This window comes from Oncorhynchus tshawytscha, linkage group LG25, assembly GCF_018296145.1.
Source record: "Oncorhynchus tshawytscha isolate Ot180627B linkage group LG25, Otsh_v2.0, whole genome shotgun sequence".
NCBI classification, from domain to species: domain Eukaryota; kingdom Metazoa; phylum Chordata; class Actinopteri; order Salmoniformes; family Salmonidae; genus Oncorhynchus; species Oncorhynchus tshawytscha.
In genome coordinates, this window is record NC_056453.1 from 29203536 (window position 1) to 29227411 (window position 23876).

Sequence of the window (23876 nt, forward strand, 5' to 3'; positions counted from 1 at the left end):
ATGCTCCCACAGTTGTGTCAAGTTGTCTGGATGTCCTTTGGGTGGTGGATCATTCTTGATACACACGGAAAACTGTTGAGCGTGAAAAACCCAGCAGCGTTGCAGTTCTTGATACACTCCAACCAGTGCGCCTGGCACCTACTACCATACCCCTTTCAAAGGCACTTACATATTTTGTCTGGCCCATTCACCCTCTGAATGGTACACATACACAATCCACATCTTAATTGTCTCAAGGTTTGAAAATCATTCTTTAACCTGTCTTCTCCCCTTCATCTACACTAATTGAAGTGGATTTAACAAGTGACCTCAATAACGGATAAAAGCTTTCACCTGGATTCAACTGGTCAGTCTATTTCATGGAAATAGCAGCTATTCCTAATATTTTGAACACATAGGGATTACATATTTACATTGTGACAAAGCACAGATCAGAGCTGTATATACACACACACACATATATATATATATATATAAACTGAACAAAAATATGAACGCAACATGTAAAGCGTTTTCCTGGGGACACTAAAATGCCACTCTATAATGGGCAGTTTTGTCACACAACACAATGCCACAGATGTCTCAAGTTTTGAGGGAGCATGCAATTAGCATGTCCACCAGAGCTGTTTCTGGAGATTTGAATCTTCATTTCTCTACCATAAGCCGCTTTTGAGAATTTGGCAGTACCTACAACCGCAGACCACGTGTATGGTGTCGTGTTGGCGAGCGTTTCACTGATGTAAACGTTGTGAACAGAGTGCCCCCCTGATCAACTCTATGAGAAGGAGATGTGCTGCGCTGCATGAGTCAAATTGTGGTCACACCAGATACTAGCTGGTGTTCTGATCCACGCCTCTACCTATCTTTAAAGGTATCTGTATATCTGTGGAATCCATAGATTAGGGCCTAATGAATTCATTTTCAATTGACTGATTTCCTTATATGAACTGTAACTCAGCTAAATCTTTGAATTTTTTGTATGTTGCATTTATATTTTTGTTGAACTTATTGAACTTATTTTTGTTGAACTATATATATATATATATATATATATATACAGTACCAGTCAAAGGTTTGGACACACCTAGTCATTCAAGGGTTTTTCTTTACTTTTATTGTTTGCTACATTGTAGAATAAAAGTGAAGACATCAAAACTATGAAATAACTCATGGAATCATGTAGTAACCAACAGTGTTATAACAAATCAAAACATATTTTATATTTAAGATTCTTCAAAGTAGCCACCCTTTGCCTTGATGACAGCTTTGCACACTTTTCTTTAGGAATGTAGTGAAGTAAAAGTAGTCAAAAATATAAATAGTAAATTAATTAAAAAATATATATATTTTCAAATATTTTTACTTAAGTATTTTACACCACTTTGTGTGTGTGTCTACAGGTCTGACCTTTTCACAATGTAAAGATATAATGAGTCTTATCTCATGGTAAACGGAGAGAGGACGGCAGCTAAACCATCCTTGTTCCTTGGTACAGTTCATGTACGACTGTGGTCTATTTTGGCAACTTATTCAAGTAGAAACTCACTGTTGCTGTCCACCATATTGCCAATGTGATGTAGACACATTTGCTCTTGACATTTTGAATAAATGCCAAATTCTTGCGTTTGTATCCTGCCTAGTCAATTTTGATATTTTTCTAGTATGTGGAATTGATAGATTGTTCTATTGATTGATTGGTTGGTCTGGTCCTACAGGCTGCGTGATGACATGACGGTGTGTGTGGCAGACTTCGGCTTGTCTAAGAAGATCTACAGTGGTGATTACTACAGACAGGGCAGGATAGCCAAGATGCCTGTGAAATGGATTGCGGTGGAGAGCCTGGCGGACAGAGTATTCACTGTGAAGAGTGATGTGGTATGGAGGTCCACACACCCACACACACAATGATGTTGTAAGGAACGTCTGAGATCGAGCCCCCATCAGCTAGTTTCATTTCTTTCAATCCTTGACTGATTATGGGAATACATGTGAATGTGTCAGAGAGAAATTAAAAGTACTGTTATTCAAGTATTTAGTTCCCTTTCTGAGAAATTAAACAGCCAGCCCGTGAAGTTCAGCTCACAGCTCTCAGCATTGGAAAAGTTATTGGATAGCTTAACAGAGTTCTCAACAAAGAGCCGTGTGACTGCAGGACAGTTAAACGGCTATCCGGACTTTCTGCTTTTCACCCCACCTACATATACATAGTACTTCAATCAATCAATCACCTTACCAAACCTACATGTACATATTACCTCAATCAATCACCCCAACTACCCGTACCCCAGTACACTGACGCAAAACTCCTTGTATATAGCATGTATATAGCCTCCTTATTGTTATTTTATTGTATTAATGTACTGTTTTATTTTTGATCTATTTGTTAATTTTCTTACTTTTTAACTGCATTGTTGGGAAAGGGCTCGCAAGTAAGCATTTCACTGTAAAGTCTACACTTGTTGTATTCAGGGTATGTGACAAATACAATTTAATTTGAACAGACTGCAAATATGATACTTGAATTCACAAATTAAAATGCATTTACAGTTCTCTGCTCACGTTATGTAGATGCATCTAACATGTTATTTTAGTAGGAGCTAGCAGAACCCAGCAATTTTAACATTTACGTTAACAGTCTATCACGAGAGAGAAACTACAGCTAACTTAAATGTGTGCTGTGTGTATTCTTGCAGTGGGCATTTGGTGTGACCATGTGGGAGATAGCGACACGGGGCATGACACCGTACCCTGGTATCCAGAACCATGAGATTTATGATTACCTACTTTTGGGCCACAGGCTGAAGCAGCCAACAGACTGCTTAGATGAACTGTGAGTGTTTATCTTCTCTCTACATGGCTGTCTTTCGGATTGGGCTTTAGTGAATAGGAACATTTAGCCTGATCCAATACCTGTTTGTGCTGTATTGCCAACTCCTAAGGTCATTGTCAATGAATGGACCTATTAACTATACAGATCTGGGACCAGGTTAAGGAACATTATGCTACAGCCAGGACAATATAGATAAACTGAAGAAGAAGTAATGTCTGCAACTCTGTTGTGGTTTATTAAGACGCAAAACAGATCACATTTGAATGATTATTCTTACTTCTCCTGTTCACCAGGTACGAGATCATGTACAGCTGTTGGCGTGCTGACCTCCTGGACCGCCCCGTCTTCACTCAGGTGAGAGAACTCCCGGCGAAGCTGCTCTAGACAGTCTACGTCCCAAATGGCACTCTATTCAATTTATAGTTCACTACTTAGGGAAACCCATAGGGCTCTGGTCAAAAGTAGTGCATTATATAAGAAATAATATGGTGCCATTTGGGATGCAGACATTGACATAGACACCCTGGTCAAATTGTGCACTACACTCTTAGAAAAACAGGTGCTATCAAGAACCTAAAAGGGTTCTTCGGCTGTCCTCAAATAAGAACCCTTTGAAGAACCCTTTTTGGTTCCAGGTAGAACACATTTGGTTCCATGTAGAACCCTTTCCACAGAGGGTTCTACCTGGAACCAAAAAAACGTTCTCCTATGGGAACAGCTGAAGAGGGAATATAACGAACAAGGTGAAATTTGCTACGCAGACAGACTGTGTAAAGATGAATCTTCTAATCTTCCGGACTTTCCTCAGGTTAGAGAACTGTTGGAGAAGCTGACAGAGAAACTTCCGGAGGCTTCTACCAGCAAAGAGGACATCATCTACATCAACACCAGTTTCCCTGAGGAGGATCAGCCCGGTGCTTGTGCAGACTCCCACCTGGATTTGCCGCTTTTTAGCTCCTCCCCGTCCTGCAGTCATAGAAACGAATTCAGCCCCTCCCCTTCCTGTAGCGACCAGTTCAGCTCTTCTCCGTCCTGCAGTAACAGTCGCCAGAGACGAGACAACCGAGATCTGGTAACAGCAGTCATCCACGAGACTATGGAGGAAAAGGAGGAGGAAGATGATCGTTACGTTGTTGTCATCTCTAATGCCAATAGGAGTGGGGACCCCGCTGTCACCATGACAACAGCAGCTGTGGACAGTGACACTCCCCTGTTGGCTCGGGAGGGCTTGGGTGGGGTTTTGGGGGGAGCTACTCGTGACTCAGTGGGTGATGTCACTGGGATGGATCAGCACGCGAGTGACACAACGCTGTTGCTCTGATAGGCATGGAACGTTGGGACTAGAAATCCAGTGATCTGAAACCAGTCAAAGAAAAGAAAAGCTCTCCCCCAGCGGTCATGTCTGATGATAATACACATCCTTCTTGTCTGCACTCTGGACTGTTGAGGACATAATATAGGTATTGTAAAGACCCTGCCGTTGATAAGCATGATGACCACTTACCCAAGGGAACTAGCTTTCTTGGAGCAGCGGTAACGTTTCTGGATCTGGACCCTATGATACTGGGTGCAAATCACACCTCGGAATCTCGTGCTACTCCCTCATTTTGTTACAGTTTGAACGTATGGTACTGTGTGGATCATGAGCACATAGGCCTTCTGCTTGGTGCAGCATTTGTAGTCTCACGTTGCAACACTTCCAAGTTGTTTCACCAAGGATCTGCCCAGTGTCTATAGAAATATAATCCCTATTTCTATGATCCTGTCTTGTGGCATTATTAAAAGTGTTATTACCTTGTCTATTCCCCAATGTTTTGCATTGAAATAATTATGACCAGTTTTCCAGTGGATGTTTATACCTCAAATGGTTACCACTAGCTATCAGTGTTAATGCAAGAGATGTATATAAGAGACGCTACATTTGCACATCTCTCTTATAGTATATTTCCAATTAAATAAGCTCTGCTAAAAATTGAAGTCAGTGTATCCCAAGCAGATATTGAAAGCTGTGAACAAGGCACAATTACGGCCAACCACTGTTGTAAGTCAGTAGTACACTCCCATTACAATCAGAGGCCATCTAAAGCATTTAAACTGTACGTAATTTTAAGAATTCCTTTTATATATTGAAGTATTTTTGAAGTGGCAATGTGTATAGGAACTTTACATGATATGTGTATATAGAGTATTGTGTACATATGATATCGATGGACTGAAGAAAAAAAACAACAGTTATTTTGTATCTCGGAGGACCTTGTATACAGCCTTGAGGTACTCCACCAAGGTTAGGCAGTGGACCCTGGAATGTCCACAATATCTAATAGTTTATTTTACAGATTTTAATAGAAGTTCAACTTTTGTTAAATATAAATATAGTCAATGTTGATATTGACTGAATTGTTAAAGAGATTTGCAGAATTTTTTTTCATGATGCAATAAATGTTTGCAAATTAAAAAATGTTTAAAAATTTATCCATCTGACCCTGAAAATAAATCCATCCTGGATTGAATAAGATGCACGCACACACACAGTTTTGTTTTACTCTTCTTGTGGGAACCACAAATATTAATTCTCTTTCAAAATCCTATTTTCCTTAGCCTTAATTCTAACCATAATTATAAACCTAACCCCTAAGTCTAAAATTTATTTTTTCCCTTGTGAGGACTGGCAAAATGTCCCCACCACATGAGGGACAGAGTTTTACTGTGTGTGTGTTGCAAATGTATTTCTTGCACTTGATGCATGTGTACTGTGTCTTCCTGTCCTTCTTGGGTCCACACACATAGCAGCGCTTCTTCTTGTTGCTACCGGCTGCAATCTACTCACACTACTCACACTTACTTTCAGTATTGGAGTTGTTGGTTCTGCAGGTCGGGCGGAGGGCCACCAGCATCCTCCTCCTGAATCCTCCTCATAATGGCTGCAGAAGCTGGGGTCCTTGGATATGTTGCCTCCTCTGGATTTGAGGTCTTACCAATGCCTTGCCCTGTTCTTCGAGAAAGAGATGTCTCCTCTGGAGCTTCCCTCTGTACCAATCTGGGTTCAACCAACGCATTGTACGCCGAGATGTCCAAGATGTTGAAGAATTTCACAAGTGTCCAGCTTAGGGTACTTCTTTTGCAGCTGTAGCCAGTCCCCAGCTTGTTTAAATTGTCCACCCCTCCTTTTGTGGCATTGTAATCCATTATGATTTCTGTTTTTTGATGTCCCTGGCCACAAATTCTCCCATCCTTATGCATCGTACTCGTGAGTACCACATTTTTGCTTTTCTTTGGCATGTAGGACACTAGGGACGTGCCGGACGTGAACACAAACTTAAAGGAATTGATAGGCCTGTTCCATGTATTCAACAGCTGAGGTGGGAGCTCTGGCTTGTTTTTTCTCAATTTTCCTACCATTGTCAGCTTCTTCTGGAGGAGCTCCTGTCCCAGGTTGTGTGAAGTAAAAAAGTGATGTTTGCATGTGATGTTGTGGCCACAGAGTCCCATCCATGACAACCCGCATCCCTTGGTTCTCCTCCATCTGGCTTCCTTGTATTTAATTTTTAATTTTACCTTTATTTAACTAGGCAAGTCAGTTAAGAACAAATTCTTATTTTCAATGACGGCCTACAGTGGGTTAACTGCCTGTTCAGGGGCAGAACGACAGATTTGTACCTTGTCAGCTCGGGGGTTTGAACTTGCAACCTTCCGGTTACTAGTCCAACGCTCTAACCACTAGGCCACCATGCCTTCCCTCCAAATTAGTACAGTCCAGAATAATTTTCTAGATGGTGTCTGGGATGAACATTTCAAAAGAAGGCTTTATGTCCTGCACATGAGAAATCCAACATCCTTATCAGCCCTGGTTGCATCCTTATCACATTGGCAGGCCACACCGCATGGCGGCCAATGTAATAAGGATGTAACCAGGGCCAATGTGATGGCGGTGTGCAGGTTCTCACAGTACATTTTATAGTTTCACACACTACAAAGGTGTAAAGAGAGTGAGAAAAGCGGAAGACAGGCAGACAGACGGACCCGAACACCACATATGTAATATAAATGTGTAGGGGGGTAAACTGTGCACTCAATGAAAATGTGTTATTTTACATGTTCTTCACAGAAAATGAGCCAAGGCCAATGAGTTGCAGGTGAAAAACTAATTAATTGTATAATTTTTCTTCTAGTATACATTGAAAATGGGTCCCACAGACCTGAACACCACACAAGGGTTAATAAAGTATATATATGGTCACTGGCACTGCTTTACGTGGTGTGTTGTTCAATGCATCTGATGTTAAAACGTCAACTCAGCATGCGCGTGACGTTACTTCCACTCAGGTGAGTTAGCTAGTCGTCCCAGCTATACCACATGCTGAAAACATGGCTGCTTCTGTACGGGTGAGGACGTGGAACACATCTACCTCAGTGAAAACCTGGCTCCTTTATTTGGCAGGGATTATTTTACTAGGAGATGTAAATAGCGGGGTGATGGCAGCTCCAGAACCAGGACAGTGGAGAATTACAGTTGTCAATGTGAGTATTAAAATATGTAATATAGTTAGTTAGCAAGAACAATCGTGCGATTTAATTTCAACTAACCGGCTAGCAATCCAACCTACCTAGCTAGCACGGGTTTGGATGAAGGGGGCGTTTTTCTGTTCATAAAATTGAACATTATTGATTAATAATGCATTTTCCTGAGCTGATTGACTTTATCGATACAAGGCGTTGTAGCAAACATTAATGTTTTATCTGCGAGCTAGATAGCATAGGCTCATTAACCCGATATCGTTGAAAGATGTAGCCACAGAGTTTCTAAACTCTCAGAGGCGCAACATTGCGAAACTTCCGGGAACGCTTGCCAAGCAGACTAGGCCCGGGTTTGGAGAAGTCAATGAGTGAAGTGAAACATTGTTCCTTTAGTTAATTTTCTCAATCTAAAGACACATAGATTCGAGACAATGTATTAAGTAGATTAACATGTTATTTCTCCAACCTCGTGAAAGTGACAGAAGTTTTCATTTGTCAAAACAACTATCGAAAGCGTGCCTTTTTATTTGACGGCATACACATGCGCAGTTTGGCGCGAGACGAGATTACGTGTTTCTGCGCATGAGTTTAGCTAGACAACGTCGCCACGATGTCGTCTACAAATTTGAGCTGGGATTTTTAATGGAGAAGCTGTGTTTGTCGATCTTCATATCTAAATTTCTTGGCCAAACACCTCTGTTAGGCAGCTAGCTATCTAAAGTTACATAACTAAATGTAAACAAACAGAGACAGACCACTGTACTCAGGGTTAGATCATTGCCTGCAATTTAGCCCAGATAGAACATACGTCTACAAATCATTCAGCAAGTATAATTAGTGAGCTCGCTAATGTTCAGATTAGAATGTGGGCTGTGCCAAATCTATTTGGTAGACTAGCTACTGTGTCCAATGAATTGAAGAGATCTACCAGTAAATTGCTTTCAAGTCAGTGAAGGGAAGTGAGCAAGTGCACAAGCGACGTAGGCTAATTGGGAGTTTGTTTTCCATGGAGGTGGTCAGGTGTCTGTCCACCACCATATCCTGTTGCAGAGTAATGTGAGAGCTACCCATTGCCTGCCTAGGGACTCCCAATAATGGTTACCAGGGCCTATATGAAGTGTAAGAGTAGGAATGAGTGCTGGTCAAGGATCAAGTCCCCCTTCCAATGTAATCTAATTTATCGTGATCTGAAAAAGCAAAACGGATTCTAAATCATCACTCTGGCTGGATACATACGGCACCAGATGAGAGAACACGAGTGTTGTGGTTTATAGGGGGAATAGGGTTTCCTCATATCACTGAATGTCAGTTGAAGTCAGAAGTTTACATACATTTAAACTCAATTTCACAATTCCTGACATTTAATTCAAGTAAAAAATCCCTATTTGGTCAGTTAGGATTACCACTTTACTTTAAGAATGTGAAATGTCAGAATAATAGTAGATTTATTTCAGCTTTATTTCTTTCATCACATTCCCAGTGGGTCAGAAGTTTACATGCACTCAATTAGTATTTGGTAGCATTGCCTTTTAAATTGCTTAACCTCTTAGCGTGCTGATCCCGCATTCGACAACATCCGCTAAAATCGGAGTGCGCCAAATACAAAATCGTAATATTAAACATTCATGAAAATACAAGAGTCATACATAATTCTTTAGCTTAGAATCTTGGTAATCGAACTGCGTTATCCGATTTACAATAGGCATTACGGCGAAAGCATAGCATTCGATTATCTGAGGACAGTACCTCACATCAACATATGTTTACAAACCAGCACAGGTGTCACAATCATAAATGGCGATAAAATAAATCACTTACCTTTGACGATCTTCCTCTGTTTGCAATCCCAAGGGTCCCAGCTACACAATGAATGGTTGTTTTGTTCAATAAAGTCCTTCTTTTATATCCCAAAAAGTCTGTTTTAGTAGGCGTCATTGAGTTCAGTAATCCACCCGTTCAACATGCAGACAGAGAAGTCCCAAAAGTTACCGGTAAAGTTCGTCCAAACAAGTCAAACGGTGTTTCTAATTCATCCTCAGGTAGTCTAATAGCTAAATATAGGATAATGGAGAATAGTATGTTCAATAGGGAAGGAAAGCAACGAAGAGCGCACCCTCATTCACGCGTGCAAAGAGACTACTTTTGCCTTACCTCTCCCCATGGATAAACAACTATTACTTGTTGGTTTTTCAAAAAACAAGCCTGAAACCATGTATAAAGATTTGAAATCTAGTGGAAGCCATAGGAACTGCAATCTGGGAGGTGGAAGTCATAGTTTGCAATAGCTTCCCATTTGAAGTTGATGGGAGCTTAAAAAAAATTGTTTTTTTCACCTGCCATATCAGTTCTGTTATACTCAGACATTTATTTGAACTGTTTTAGTAACTTCAGAGTTTTTTTTTAGACAATTCTACCAATTATATGCATGTCCTAGCTTCTGGGCCTGAGTAACAGACAGTTTACTTTGGGCACATCAGACAGGTGGAAATTCAGGATACTGCCCCCGACCCTAGAAAGGTTAACTTGGGTCAAATGTTTTGGGTAGCCTTCCACAAGCTTCCCACAATAAATTGGGTGAAATTTGGCCCATTCCTCCTGGCAGAGCTGGTGTAACTTTGGTTTGTAGGCCTCTGTGCTCGCACACACTTTTTCAGTTCTGCCCACAAATGTTCTGTGGGATTGAGGTCAGGGCTTTGTGACTTTGTTGTCCTTAAGCCATTTTGCCACAACTTTGGAAGTATATGCTTGGGGTCATTGTCCATTTGGAAGACCCATTTGCGACTAAGCTTTAACTTCCCGACTGATGTCTTGAGATGTTGCTTCAATATATCCACATCATTTTCCTCCCTCATGAAGCCATCTGTTTTGTGAAGTGCACCAGTCCCTCCTGCAGCAAAGCACCCCCACAACATGATACTGCCACCCCTGTGCTTCACAGTTGGGATAGTATTCTTCAGCTTGCAAGCCTCCCCATTTTTCCTCCGAACATAACGATGGTCATTATGGCCAAATAGTTATATTTTTGTTTCATCAGACCAGAGGACATTTCTCCAAAAAGTACGAACTTTGTCCCCATGTGCAGTTGCAAACCGTAGTCTGGCTTTTTTATGGCGTTTTTGGGGTAGTGGCTTCTTCCTTGCTAAGCGGCCTTTCAGGTTATGTCGATATAGAACTCGTTTCACTGTGGATATAGATACTTTTGTACCGGTTTCCTCCAGCATCTTCACAAGGTCCTTTGCTGTTGTTCTGGGATTGATTTGCACTTTTCGAACCAAAGTACATCATCTCTGAGACAGAATGCGTCTCCTTCCTGAGATGTATGATGGCTGCGTGGTCCCATGGTGTTTATACTTGCATACTATTGTTTGTACAGATGAACGTGATACCTTCAGGCCTTTGGCAATTGCTCCCAAGGATGAACCAGACTTGTGGAGGTCTACATTTTTTTCTGATGTCTTGGCTGAGTTCTTTTGATTTTTTCCCATGATGTCAAGCAAAGAGGCACTGAGTTTGAAGGTAGGCCTTGATGTACATCCACAGGTACACCCCCAATTGACTCAAATTATGTCAATTAGCATATCAGAAGCTTCTAAAGCCACAACGTCATTTTCTGGAATTTTCCAAGCTGTTTAAAGACTGTCAACTTAGTGTATGTGAACTTCTGACCCACTGGAATTGTGATACAGTGAAATAATCTGTCTGTAAACAATTGTTGGAAAAATTACTTGTCATGTGTAGCCGATGTGAAATGGCTAGCTAGTTAGCGGTGATGCGCGCTAGTGGCGTTTCAATCGGTGACGTCACTTGCTCTGAGACCTTGAAGTAGTAGTTCCCCTTGCTCTGCAAGGGCTGTGGCTTTTGTGGAGTGATGGGTAACGATGCTTCGAGGGTGACTGTTGACGTGTGCAGAACGTCCCTTGTTCGCGCCCAGGTCGGGGCGAGGGGACGGACGTAAAGTCTATACTGTTACACATGCACAAAGTAGATTTCCTAACCGACTTGCCAAAACTATAGTTTGTTAATTAATTAACAAGAAATGTGTGGAATGGTTGATAAACAAGTTTTAATGACTAACCTAAGTGTATGTAAACTTCCGACTTCAACTGTATGTATGGGGGATCCCGGGAATCAAACCCACTATCCGGGCATTGCAAGCGCTATGCTCTACCAACTGAGATACAGAGGACCTGTTAGGCATTAGGCCTAGACTACATTAGTCAGGACTGACTTACTCAGTTTATCTAACCAATGCCAATATAAACACTGTTTCCTCTTCTTCACAGACCTCAAGACCATTGCTTTTGAGGAAATCTATGTATAAAGACACTGATATCAAATTGAAAGGTAAGATTAGCCAATGTTTGATATCATACTGTATATGGGAAATGCCTCGCATGAGGGTGTCAAACAAATGAAAACCTGTTTCCTCGAGCATTTGTGAGAATTCTGCTAAATGTTTTGCTTTCACAAGACCTGAAAATAACCGTTTCATGGTGCGATTAGCTTGTTTACAATCTGCAAAAGGTTCCATGCGACTCGCACTGCCCTGTCACAATACCTGGTACTCTGGTTCTAGATCTTCGACCCGCTAGCAAAGATTGCCTATAATATTGAAAAGATAGTCAAGTGACCTTTTTAACAATGGAAATGCAGGCAGGAGGGGGTGAGGTCAGGTGAGACCATTCTGGCCAATGAGATGGCAGGTGCGCATGTGAACAGCCCATAGAGATAGATGGAGTACTCTTTATATCTGTGCTATTAGAGCGTCTGTGACAGCATGGGCAACGCCATTGAGCCTATCTTCATTTTAAAGTAGTAAATTCTCTTATATATTTGTAAATGTTCTTACTTTTTAACTGCATTGTTGGGAAAGGGCTCGTAAGTAAGCATTTCATGGTAGTCTACACTTGTATTCGGAGAGTTTGTGACATTAAAATGTTATTTGATATATCTGTGTCCTCTAGCTCTAGGAAAAGAGGCACAGCTCCAGTATAGTTTTATTTTTAAATAAATTGCAAAAATGTATATCAGTGCCACGTACAGTATCAGTCAAGTTTAGACACACCTACTCATTCCAGGGGTTTTCTTTATTTTTACTATTTTCTACATTGTAGAATAATAGTGAAGACATCAAAACTATGAAATAATACATATGGAATCATGTAGTAACCAAAAAAGTGTTAACCTTTCTGGCGCAGGCGTTCCACTAGCGACCCACCTCGACAACATCCGATGAAATTGCAGAGCGCCAAATTCAAAATACAGAAATGGTCATAAATACAAGTGTTATACATCGGCTTAAAGATTAACTTCTTGTTGATCCAGCCGCTTTGTCAGATTTCAAAAAGGCTTTACGGCGAAACATACCATGCGATTATCTGAGGACAGTGCCTGCTTACAAAAGCATACTAACATTTTACAACCAAGTAAAGGAATTACAAAAGTCTGAAATAGCGATAAAATTAATCACTTAACTTTGAAGATCTTCATATGGTTGCAGTCACAAGAGTCCCAGCTACACAATGAATGTTAGTTTTGCTCGATAAAGTCCCTCTTTATATCCCAAAAACTCTGTTATGTTGGCATGTTTTTTCAGTAATCCGCTTGCTCCAAGGTGGTCAACATGCAGACGAATACATCCTAATAGTACCGTTAAAGTTCGTTGAAACGTCAAACGATGTTTAGAATTCATCCTCAGGTTGTCAATTGTCTAAATCGATGATATTTAAACCGGACAATAGCGTATTCAATAGAAAGGAAAAACAACTAAGGGCGCACACTCGGTCATGCGCAAAACCAGCACTGCATGATTCTACAGTCCACTGACAGAAAGGCCTCCTCCTTCATTTTTCAGAAAACAAGTCTGAAACAATTTATTTATTTTATTTTACCTTTATTTAACCAGGTAGGCAAGTTGAGAACAAGTTCTCATTTACAATTGCGACCTGGCCAAGATAAAGCAAAGCAGTTCGACAGATACAACGACACAGAGTTACACATGGAGTAAAACAAACATACAGTCAATAATACAGTATAAACAAGTCTATATACAATGTGAGCAAATGAGGTGAGAAGGGAGGTAAAGGCAAAAAAGGCCATGGTGGCAAAGTAAATACAATATAGCAAGTAAAACACTGGAATGGTAGTTTTGCAATGGAAGAATGTGCAAAGTAGAAATAAAAATAATGGGGTGCAAAGGAGCAAAATAAATAAATAAATAAAAATTAAATACAGTTGGGAAAGAGGTAGTTGTTTGGGCTAAATTATAGGTGGACTATGTACAGGTGCAGTAATCTGTGAGCTGCTCTGACAGTTGGTGCTTAAAGCTAGTGAGGGAGATAAGTGTTTCCAGTTTCAGAGATTTTTGTAGTTCGTTGCAGTCATTGGCAGCAGAGAACTGGAAGGAGAGGCGGCCAAAGAAAGAATTGGTTTTGGGGGTGACTAGAGAGATATACCTGCTGGAGCGTGTGCTACAGGTGGGAGATGCTATGGTGACCAGCGAGCTGAGATAAGGGGGGACTTTACCTAGCAGGGTCTTGTAGATGACATGGAGCAAGTGGGTTTGGCGACGAGTATGAAGCGAGGGCCAGCCAACGAGAGCGTACAGGTCGCAATGGTGGGTAGTATATGGGGCTTTGGTGATAAAACGGATTGCACTGTGATAGACTGCATCCAATTTGTTGAGTAGGGTATTGGAGGCTATTTTGTAAATGACATCGCCAAAGTCGAGGACTGGTAGGATGGTCAGTTTTACAAGGGTATGTTTGGCAGCATGAGTGAAGGATGCTTTGTTGCGAAATAGGAAGCCAATTCTAGATTTAACTTTGGATTGGAGATGTTTGATATGGGTCTGGAAGGAGAGTTTACAGTCTAACCAGACACCTAAGTATTTGTAGTTGTCCACGTATTCTAAGTCAGAGCCGTCCAGAGTAGTGATGTTGGACAGGCTGGTAGGTGCAGGTAGCGATCGGTTGAAGAGCATGCATTTAGTTTTACTTGTATTTAAGAGCAATTGGAGGCCACGGAAGGAGAGTTGTATGGCATTGAAGCTTGCCTGGAGGGTTGTTAACACAGTGTCCAAAGAAGGGCCGGAAGTATACAGAATGGTGTCGTCTGCGTAGAGGTGGATCAGGGATTCACCAGCAGCAAGAGCGACCTCATTGATGTATACAGAGAAGAGAGTCGGTCCAAGAATTGAACCCTGTGGCACCCCCATAGAGACTGCCAGAGGTCCGGACAGCAGACCCTCCGATTTGACACACTGAACTCTATCAGAGAAGTAGTTGGTGAACCAGGCGAGGGAATTATTTGAGAAACCAAGGCTGTCGAGTCTGCCGATGAGGATGTGGTGATTGACAGAGTCGAAAGCCTTGGCCAGATCAATGAATACGGCTGCACAGTAATGTTTCTTATCGATGGCGGTTAAGATATCGTTTAGGACCTTGAGCGTGGCTGAGGTGCACCCATGACCAGCTCTGAAACCAGATTGCATAGCAGAGAAGGTATGGTGAGATTCGAAATGGTCGGTAATCTGTTTGTTGACTTGGCTTTCGAAGACCTTAGAAAGGCACGGTAGGATAGATATAGGTCTGTAGCAGTTTGGGTCAAGAGTGTCCCCCCTTTGAAGAGGGGGATGACCGCAGCTGCTTTCCAATCTTTGGGAATCTCAGACGACACGAAAGAGAGGTTGAACAGGCTAGTAATAGGGGTGGCAACAATTTCGGCAGATAATTTTAGAAAGAAAGGGTCCAGATTGTCTAGCCCGGCTGATTTGTAGGGGTCCAGATTTTGCAGCTCTTTCAGAACATCAGCTGAAAGGATTTGGGAGAAGGAGAAATGGGGAAGGCTTGGGCGAGTTGCTGTTGGGGGTGCAGTGCTGTTGTCCGGGGTAGGAGTAGCCAGGTGGAAAGCATGGCCAGCCGTAGAAAAATGCTTATTGAAATTCTCAATTATGGTGGATTTATCATTGGTGACAGTGTTTCCTATCTTCAGTGCAGTGGGCAGCTGGGAGGAGGTGTTCTTATTCTCCATGGACTTTACAGTGTCCCAGAACTTTTTTGAGTTAGTGTTGCAGGAAGCAAATTTCTGCTTGAAAAAGCTAGCCTTGGCTTTTCTAACTGCCTGTGTATAATGGTTTCTAGCTTCCCTGAACAGCTGCATATCACGGGGCTGTTCGATGCTAATGCAGAACGCCATAGGATGTTTTTGTGTTGGTTAAGGGCAGTCAGGTCTGGGGAGAACCAAGGGCTATATCTGTTCCTGGTTCTAAATTTCTTGAATGGGGCATGTTTATTTAAGATGGTTAGGAAGGCATTTTTAAAAAATATCCAGGCATCCTCTACTGACGGGATGAGATCAATATCCTTCCAGGATACCCCGGCCAGGTCGATTAGAAAGGCCTGCTCGCAGAAGTGTTTCAGGGAGCGTTTTACAGTGATGAGTGGAGGTCGTTTGACCGCTGACCCATTACGGATGCAGGCAATGAGGCAGTGATCGCTGAGATCTTGGTTGAAGACAGCAGAGGTGTATTTAGAGGGGAAGTTGGTTAGGATGATATCTATGAGGGTGCCCGTGTTTAAGGCTTTGGGGAGGTACCTGGTAGGTTCATTGATAATTTGTGTGAGATTGAGGGCATCAAGTTTAGATTGTAGGATGGCTGGGGTGTTAAGCATGTTCCAGTTTAGGTCACCTAGCAGCACGAACTCTGAAGATAGATGGGGGGCAATCAGTTCACATATGGTGTCCAGAGCACAGCTGGGGGCAGAGGGTGGTCTATAGCAGGTGGCAACGGTGAGAGACTTGTTTTTAGAGAGGTGGATTTTTAAAAGTAGAAGTTCAAATTGTTTGGGTACAGACCTGGATAGTAGGACAGAACTCTGCAGGCTATCTTTGCAGTAGATTGCAACACCGCCCCCTTTGGCAGTTCTATCTTGTCTGAAAATGTTGTAGTTTGGAATTAAAATTTCTGAATTTTTGGTGGTCTTCCTAAGCCAGGATTCAGACACAGCTAGAACATCCGGGTTGGCTGAGTATGCTAAAGCAGTGAATAGAACAAACTTAGGGAGGAGGCTTCTAATGTTAACATGCATGAAACCAAGGCTATTACGGTCACAGAAGTCATCAAAAGAGAGCGCCTGGGGAATAGGAGTGGAGCTAGGCACTGCAGGGCCTGGATTCACCTCTACATCGCCAGAGGAACATAGGAGGAGTAGAATAAGGGTACGGCTAAAAGCTATGAGAATTGGTCGTCTAGAACGTCTGGAACATAGAGTAAAAGGAGGTTTCTGGGGGCGATAAAATAGCATCAAGGTATAATGTACAGACAAATGTATGGTAGGATGTGAATACAGTGGAGGTAAACCTAGGTATTGAGTGATGAAGAGAGAGATATTGTCTCTAGAAACATCATTGAAACCAGGAGATGTCATTGCATGTGTGGGTGATGGAACTAATAGGTTGGATAAGGTATAGTGAGCAGGACTAGAGGCTCTACAGTGAAATAAGCCAATAAACACTAACCAGAACAGCAATGGACAAGACATATTGACATTAAGGAGAGGCATGCTTAGTCGAGTGATCAAAAGGGTCCGGTGAGTGGAGAGGTTGGTTGGTGATTTAGACAGCTAGCCAGGCCATCGGTAGCAAGCTAGCATAGGATGGAGGTCTGTTGTTAGCCACCTCTTGCGTTCTGTCAGTAGATTAGTGGGGTTCCGTGTGGTAGAGGGGATTAATCCAAATCACACAACAACAAAAATAAAAACAATAGATATAGTTATAGATGCCCAAGAAGAAAACATAATAATAATAATAAAAATAAATAAATTGTCCGATTTGTCTATTCAGATAGCAGCCGGTAAGATAGCTAACGGTTAGCAGGCCGCAGATGGGCGTTCAGGTAACGTCGCGACGGAGGAGCCAGCCGGATCTCCTTCGGGTAGATAACGTCGGCAGTCCAGTTATGAAGGCCCGGTGGGGCTCCGCGTAGGCAGTAGAACGGGTCCGGATAGGTGACTGCAGCCCAGGAGTGATTGATGGAACTCAGGAGTGATTGACGGAGCTGGCTAGCTCCGGAATAATTGATGTTTGCTCCGGAATCGACGAAGGCCGATAGTCACACGGATAGCAGCTAGCTAGCTGTGAGATCCGGGTATGAATGTCCAGAGAGCAGTCGAAATCCAGGGACATGGAGAGAAATTGGTCCGGTATGTTCCGTTCCGTTCCGAGCCGCGCTGCGCCCGTACAGAACTGGCGATAGATTTTCGAGCTAAAGGATAGCTGATGACCACAAACCGTGGTTAGCTGAATACTAACGATTTGCCAGTAAAGGAGCTAACTAGCTTCTGGATTAGCTTCTGGCTAGTTTCAGGCTAGCTTCTTGGAGGATTACAGATTTGAGGTAAATAATACTTTTTTATAAATATAAATTGGTGAGGCGGGTTGCAGGAGAGTGTTTTGAAGATGAGTTGATGGAAAATAAAAATGAAATGTATGTGAAAAAAAGTTGTAAATATATATATATACAGGACACGACGAGGACAAAAGACGTCTGAACTGCTATGCCACCTTGGAGAAGATGTCAATGTCTAAAGACTGTTGACATCTAGTGGAAACCATAGAAACTGCAATCTGGGTCCTAACCCATTAGATACTCTATAGGCATTCAATTGAAAACTACTCACATCAACAAATCCCAGGTGTGTTTTGGGTCATTGTCCTGTTGCAAAAACAAATAATAGTCCCACTAAGCGCAAACCAGATGCGATGGCGTCTCACTGCAGAATGCTGTGGTAGCCATGCTGGTTAAGTGTGCCTTGAATTCTAAATAAAACTGTGTTACAATCACACCACCTACCCCATGCTTCACGTTGGGAACCACACATGCAGAGATCATCCGTTCACCTACTCTTCATCTCACGAAGACATGGTGGTTGGAACCAAAAATCTCCAATGTGGACTCCAGACCAAAGGACAGAATTCCATCGGTCTAATGTCCGTTGCTTGTGTTTCTTGGTCCAAGCAAGTCTCTTCTTATTGTTGTGGTTTCTTTGCAGCAATTCGACCATGAAGGTCTGATATTCACGCAGTCTTCTCTGAAAAGTTGATGTGTCTGTTACTTGAACTCTGCATTTATTTGGGCTGCAATCTGAGGTGCAGTTAACTCTAATGAATGTATCCTCTGCAGTAGAGGTAACTCTGGGTCTTCCTTTCCTGTGGCAGTCCTCATGAGAGACATTTACATCATAGCGCTTGATTGTTTTTGCGACTGCACTTGAAGAAACGTTAAGTTCTTGACATTTTCTGTATTGAATGACCTTCATGTCTTAAAGTAATGATGGACTGTCGTTTCTCTTTGCTTATTTGAGCTGTTCTTGCCATAATACTTTTACCAAATAGCCCTATCTTCTGTATACCACCCTTGTCACAACACAACTGATTGGCTCAAACGCATTAAGAAGGAAAGAAATTCCACAAATTAATTTAACAAGGCACACCTGTTAATTTCAATTGCATTCCAGATGACTACACCATGAAGCTGGTTGAGAGAATGCCAAGAGTGTGCAAAGCTGTCATCAAGGCAAAGGGTGGCTACTTTGAAGAAAATCTAATATAAAATATGATTCCATATGTTCCTGTTAGTGGAATTAAATTCCTATATGTTTAATACCCAATTAAATTAATACACTCAGCCCATTTCTAAGGATTTGTAAGAAACTTATTTGCATAAAATGGGCGGAGACCAGTCTCAAAATCAAGCGCTAGTGTTTATTCTCAAGAGTACTGAACATGATACAATTTACAACAGGTTATAAACTGAAAATGACGTCATTAGGTTTCAAACTGTCCCGTCCCTCCTCCACTCCGGTACAATGGCAGTATAGTTCTCAAGCCTTCCTACATCGTCTCCCACCAATTTAGATAATTTATGACCAAGCCAAGGTCTTACTGTGTAGATAAGCATTCTAGTCAGTCTGACGATAAGTTCATTCGTTTCTACCAAGGAACAGACAGTCATTGTTCTAATTCTTGATTTATAATTACACACATTATATTCAGTACTAGGATTAAAAGAAAATTCATACATCTATACAGTAACATAATAGTATTCTGATTAGTCAGTCCTGATTGAAATGTATACATAATTAGTCATTATTGATTAAAAAAATCCCTTACCAGTTCCATATACATTTGCTATTTTTGCCAACAATCAGTAGATTGGAAAGTGTTATGGAAACCCATTTAACTTGTATTTTTTATTTCGGTACTTGGGAATTTAGCCGCAAAAGTTATTTTTATGTGCGCCACGTTATCACACACAGCATTTTATCTGCAACAGGTCAATTTGATGGGAAAATGTGCATATTTATGTGGATTTTAGAATATTAACATCTGTTACCAATTGGATGGAAACATACCTAGTAACACTTTTTATTTTTTATTTTTAAGTTGTGTCCTTTGGATGTCCAGAGGAGATGACTTTTACCATTCAATGGTATTTGAAATACTACCCATGTCACAACGAGTTCAATAATATTGAGGTAAGTAAAGTACATGCACTAGCCTAGTTAGTAAGTTACTAGTACCATGTTAGTCTAAAGCAGGGGTCGGCAACAGGTGGCCCGGGGGCCAGAGTTTGTTTTGCTCCCAAGTTTTTAGTACAAAAATATATTGTGAAATCACCAGGAATTCAGCTAAAAATTAGTTTAATGTAGGAAATCTGTTCCCAATTATTCCCATGAAAAAAGAACGTATATGTGATAGTGACTCAATGTAATCAAGGTATGAAATTGTGTTTGAAAAGAAAAATACATTTTTGGGCTTAGTTGTGGTCAATTTAGTGTACAAATGATTCTAGTTATTTTCCGGCCTTCCGCTCCGCCAAACATCTGCCTGTGGCCGAATCTACTTTCCTACCCCTGGTCTATAAGTTGATATCAGATATGGGTGTGTGGAGCAGAGAGTGAGTGTTTTGCCATAGTCATCTTTCATTATCACTACCTTCATTTGTTTAGGATTCCTATGGTAGTGCCACATTTTGACAGTTGGTGTGAATTACCAGTTGACTGTAATATGCACTTTTGGAGTTACATTTCCTTTGAGCAATGAGATTTAAAAGTATGTCTCCCTACATTCAACTACTAATACATATTGTACTTGTAAAAAAAATATCTCAACTTTGATATAAATCATTACTTTCAAGGAAATGTATGAGAGGACGCCACTGAGTCGAGGACAGGGTATGGATCCTAACCCTCTAGGACAAGGGGAATGCATTGAGCACAAGCACAAGCCCTTGACCTGCAACAATGACCTGCGATACTTCCCAATGCTAAATGTAAGGGCTTATAGGTTACATACAGTACATGAGTTACTTTCCATTACAGGGCTTTTCACACTACTGGACTGAACTGAGCAGGCCTGGTTACTCAGCTACCATAGTTGCTTGAACCGTACTGAAAAGGACAGGGTGAAAACAAAATATTCAAGCCACAGTTTTGTTCGGGTCGGCTCAATAGTTTGAAAAGGATACGGTGCATTCAAAAAGTATTTAGCATTATTCTAAAAATGATTTTTTTTAAAATGTAATCCTCATCAATCTACACAATACCCCATAATGACAAAGTGAAAAGCATTAAAAAAAGATGTGTGTGTGTGTGTATATATATATATATTATTTACTTAAGTATTCAGACCCTTTGCTATGAGACTTGAAATTGAGGTCAGGTGCATCCTGTTTCCATTGATCATCATAAAGATGTTTCTACAAGTTGATTGGAGTCCACCTGTGGTAAATTCAATTGATTGGACATGATTTGGAAAGGCACACAGCTGTCTATATCAGGTCCCACAGTTGACGGTGCATGTCAGAGCAAAAACCAAGCGCTCCGTAGAGCTCAAAGACATGATTGTGTCGAGGCACAGATCTGGGGAAGGGTACCAAAACATTTCTGCAGCATTGAAGGTCCCCAAGAAGACAGTGGTCACCATCATTCTTAAATGGAAGCTGTTTTTAACCACCAAGACTCTTCCTAGAGCTGGCCTCCAGGCCAAACTGAGCAATCGGGAGAGAAGGGCCTTGTTCAGGGAAGTGACCAAGAACCCGATGGTCACTCTGAGAGAGCTCCAGAGTTCCTCTGTGGAGATGGGAGAACCTTCCAGAAGGACAACCTTCTCAGTAGCACTCAGCAACACACTAACAATCAGGCCTTTATGGTAGAGTGGCCAGACGGAAGTCACTCTTCAGTAAAAGGCACATGACAGCCCGCTTGGAGTTTGCCAAAAGGCACCTAAAGGACTCTGACTATGAGAAACTAGATTCTCTGGTCTGATGAAACCAATATTTAACTGTTTGGCCTGAATGCCAAGCGTCACGTCTGGAGGAAACCTGGCACCATCCATATGGTGACGCATGGTGATGGCAGCATCATGCTCTGGGAATTATTTTCAGCAGCAGGGCCTGGGAGCCTAGTATCGAGAGAAAGATGAACAGAGCGATCCTTGATGAGAGAATTTATACATCTGTTTTTGCTTTGTCATTATGGGGTGTGTGTGTGTGTGTGTGTGTGTGTGTGTGTGTAGTAGATTGGTAAGGAGGGGGGGGGGATATTTAATCAATTGTAGAATAAGGCTGTAATGTCACAAAATGTGGGAAAAGGTCAAGGGGTCTGAATACTTTCCGAATGTACTTGTTGTTTGAGTTACTGACAACTTACTATGACAACTTTGTTTCAGAAAGCCAAGGTGGAACCACGGACAGTTGTCCCGCCCATGGAAGGGGCATCACCGGTGAGCTGCTATGATGGGGTCATGGTGTTTGCATCACTTTTTTAGCATACACTCATTCAGCTATTGCTTTCGGCTATTGCCAATTCCTAAGGTCATTGTCAATGAGCATAGGAGTTGCCGTTGGCCATATACAGCAAGCACTACGAGATCTGGGACCAGGCTATCACTTTTCAGATTCTCTTATATTTCTGGGATTTCTAAATACATTGCATAATGCAATTTTTAAAACAAATGTTGGTTCAATCCTACTCAGGGTTTGGATGAGAACTACACCAAATGGACGATGGAGGAGTATGACAAAGTCAGCGGTGTGAAGAATTCCAGTGTGTCACTTAAAGATGATGTCATTGCCACCACGTGGAAGGATGGCCCCTATCTGTTTGTGGTGGTGATTAAATCTAACAAACAGGAAGCCAACTGGAATTTAACTGGTGGGTTCGCTACATTAACCACAATACACCTTAGCTTGGTTGTGTTCATTAGGCACCAAACACAAAAATACAGACTGAAACAACAGGGCGGGACCACCAGAACTAACAGAAGAACATTTACTGAAACTGGGCGTGACTAGCTAGCTGGACTCATTTTTGTTTTCCGTTGCAATAATGTTATTATCTACCCTAATGAACACGACCCAGTTCTTGAATGTCAAACTTGCCCATGAGGCTTACCAAAATGGAAATGACATTTCTTTAGTCAGCCTAAATACTAATTGAAATTATTTAAAATAATAATACATTGGCTACTGTTTTGATCACATTGCTCAATGTTGTATGTTGTAAACCTGATTTATTTTCTGTGTTATGGAAAGCTGATGTATACTCTCTTTATATTTCCAGTAAACGTTGTAATGAAAGGAACTCACGGCTACATCTCCATCACTGAATGGCCTCTCATGATCGTGAGTATACATTTAATTGATTTTTTTCCTTTGTTGGGACAGATTCAATTAAACATTGTCACATTAACTAAACAGTCAGATGCATTGCACCATGAGACTTTAGCTCATGCTAATTTCCAGTAATTGTCCCTAGTCAAATATATAATGTAGGCTTAATCATTGTCATAGATTGCAGACACCTGTTTTACTCACTCGTCAAATTTTATTAGTCACTTCCGCCGAATACAACTGCTGTAGACCATAGAGTGAAATGCTTACTTACGGGCCCCTAACCAACAATGCAGTTTAAAAACAAATATGGATAAGAAATAAAAGTAACAAGTAATTAAATAGCAGCCGTAAAATAACATAGTAGTGAGACTATATACAGCGGGGTACCGGTACAGAGTCAATTTGCGGGGGCACCGGTTAGTTGAGGTAATATGAACATGTAGGTAGAGTTATTAAAGTGAATATGATGATAACAACAGAGAGTAGCAGTGGTATAAAAGGGGGGGTCGGGGGAGCAATGCAAATAGTCTGGGTAGCCATTTGATCAGGTGTTCAGGAGTCTTATTGCTTGGGGGTAGAAGCTGTTTAGAAGCCTCTTGGACCTAGAGTTGGCGCTCTGTTACTGCTTGTCGTGCGGTAGCAGAGAGAACAGTCTATGACTAGGGTGGCTGGAGTCTTTGACAATTTTTAGAGCCTTCCTCTGACACAACCTGGTATAGAGGTCCTGGAAGGTAGGAAGCTTGGCCCTGGTGATGTACTGGGCCGTTCGCACTACCCTCTGTAGTGACTTGCGGTCGTAGGCCGAGCAGTTGCAATACCAGGCAGTGATGCAACCAGTCAGGATGCCCTCGATGG

The 23876-nt window shown here is 41.6% G+C and overlaps 2 protein-coding genes across 4 annotated transcripts in view; both read left to right on the top strand.

The window, feature by feature from the left end:
- Positions 1 to 5355, top strand: part of mertka (c-mer proto-oncogene tyrosine kinase a) — a 39447-nt gene extending 34092 nt beyond the window's left edge. Inside the window, exons 18-21 of the mRNA XM_042306209.1 lie at positions 1716 to 1875; positions 2694 to 2830; positions 3124 to 3184; positions 3639 to 5355. Of these exons, the coding sequence (XP_042162143.1) occupies positions 1716 to 1875; positions 2694 to 2830; positions 3124 to 3184; positions 3639 to 4151 (871 nt within the window). The 3' untranslated portion in view covers positions 4152 to 5355. The remainder of the gene's footprint in view (positions 1 to 1715; positions 1876 to 2693; positions 2831 to 3123; positions 3185 to 3638) is intronic.
- Positions 5356 to 7150: 1795 nt separating this feature from the next.
- tmem87b (transmembrane protein 87B) overlaps positions 7151 to 23876 on the top strand; it is a 28870-nt gene continuing 12144 nt past the window's right edge. The window contains exons 1-7 of one of the 3 annotated variants that reach the window (XM_024388223.2): positions 7151 to 7348; positions 11629 to 11689; positions 19790 to 19881; positions 20544 to 20678; positions 22076 to 22129; positions 22383 to 22560; positions 22969 to 23030. In XM_024388223.2, coding sequence (XP_024243991.2) covers positions 7196 to 7348; positions 11629 to 11689; positions 19790 to 19881; positions 20544 to 20678; positions 22076 to 22129; positions 22383 to 22560; positions 22969 to 23030 — 735 coding nt within the window. In that variant the 5' untranslated portion in view covers positions 7151 to 7195. The remainder of the gene's footprint in view (positions 7349 to 11628; positions 11690 to 19789; positions 19882 to 20543; positions 20679 to 22075; positions 22130 to 22382; positions 22561 to 22968; positions 23031 to 23876) is intronic. The other 2 variants (XM_024388222.2, XM_024388224.2) reach the window with 2 other exon arrangements.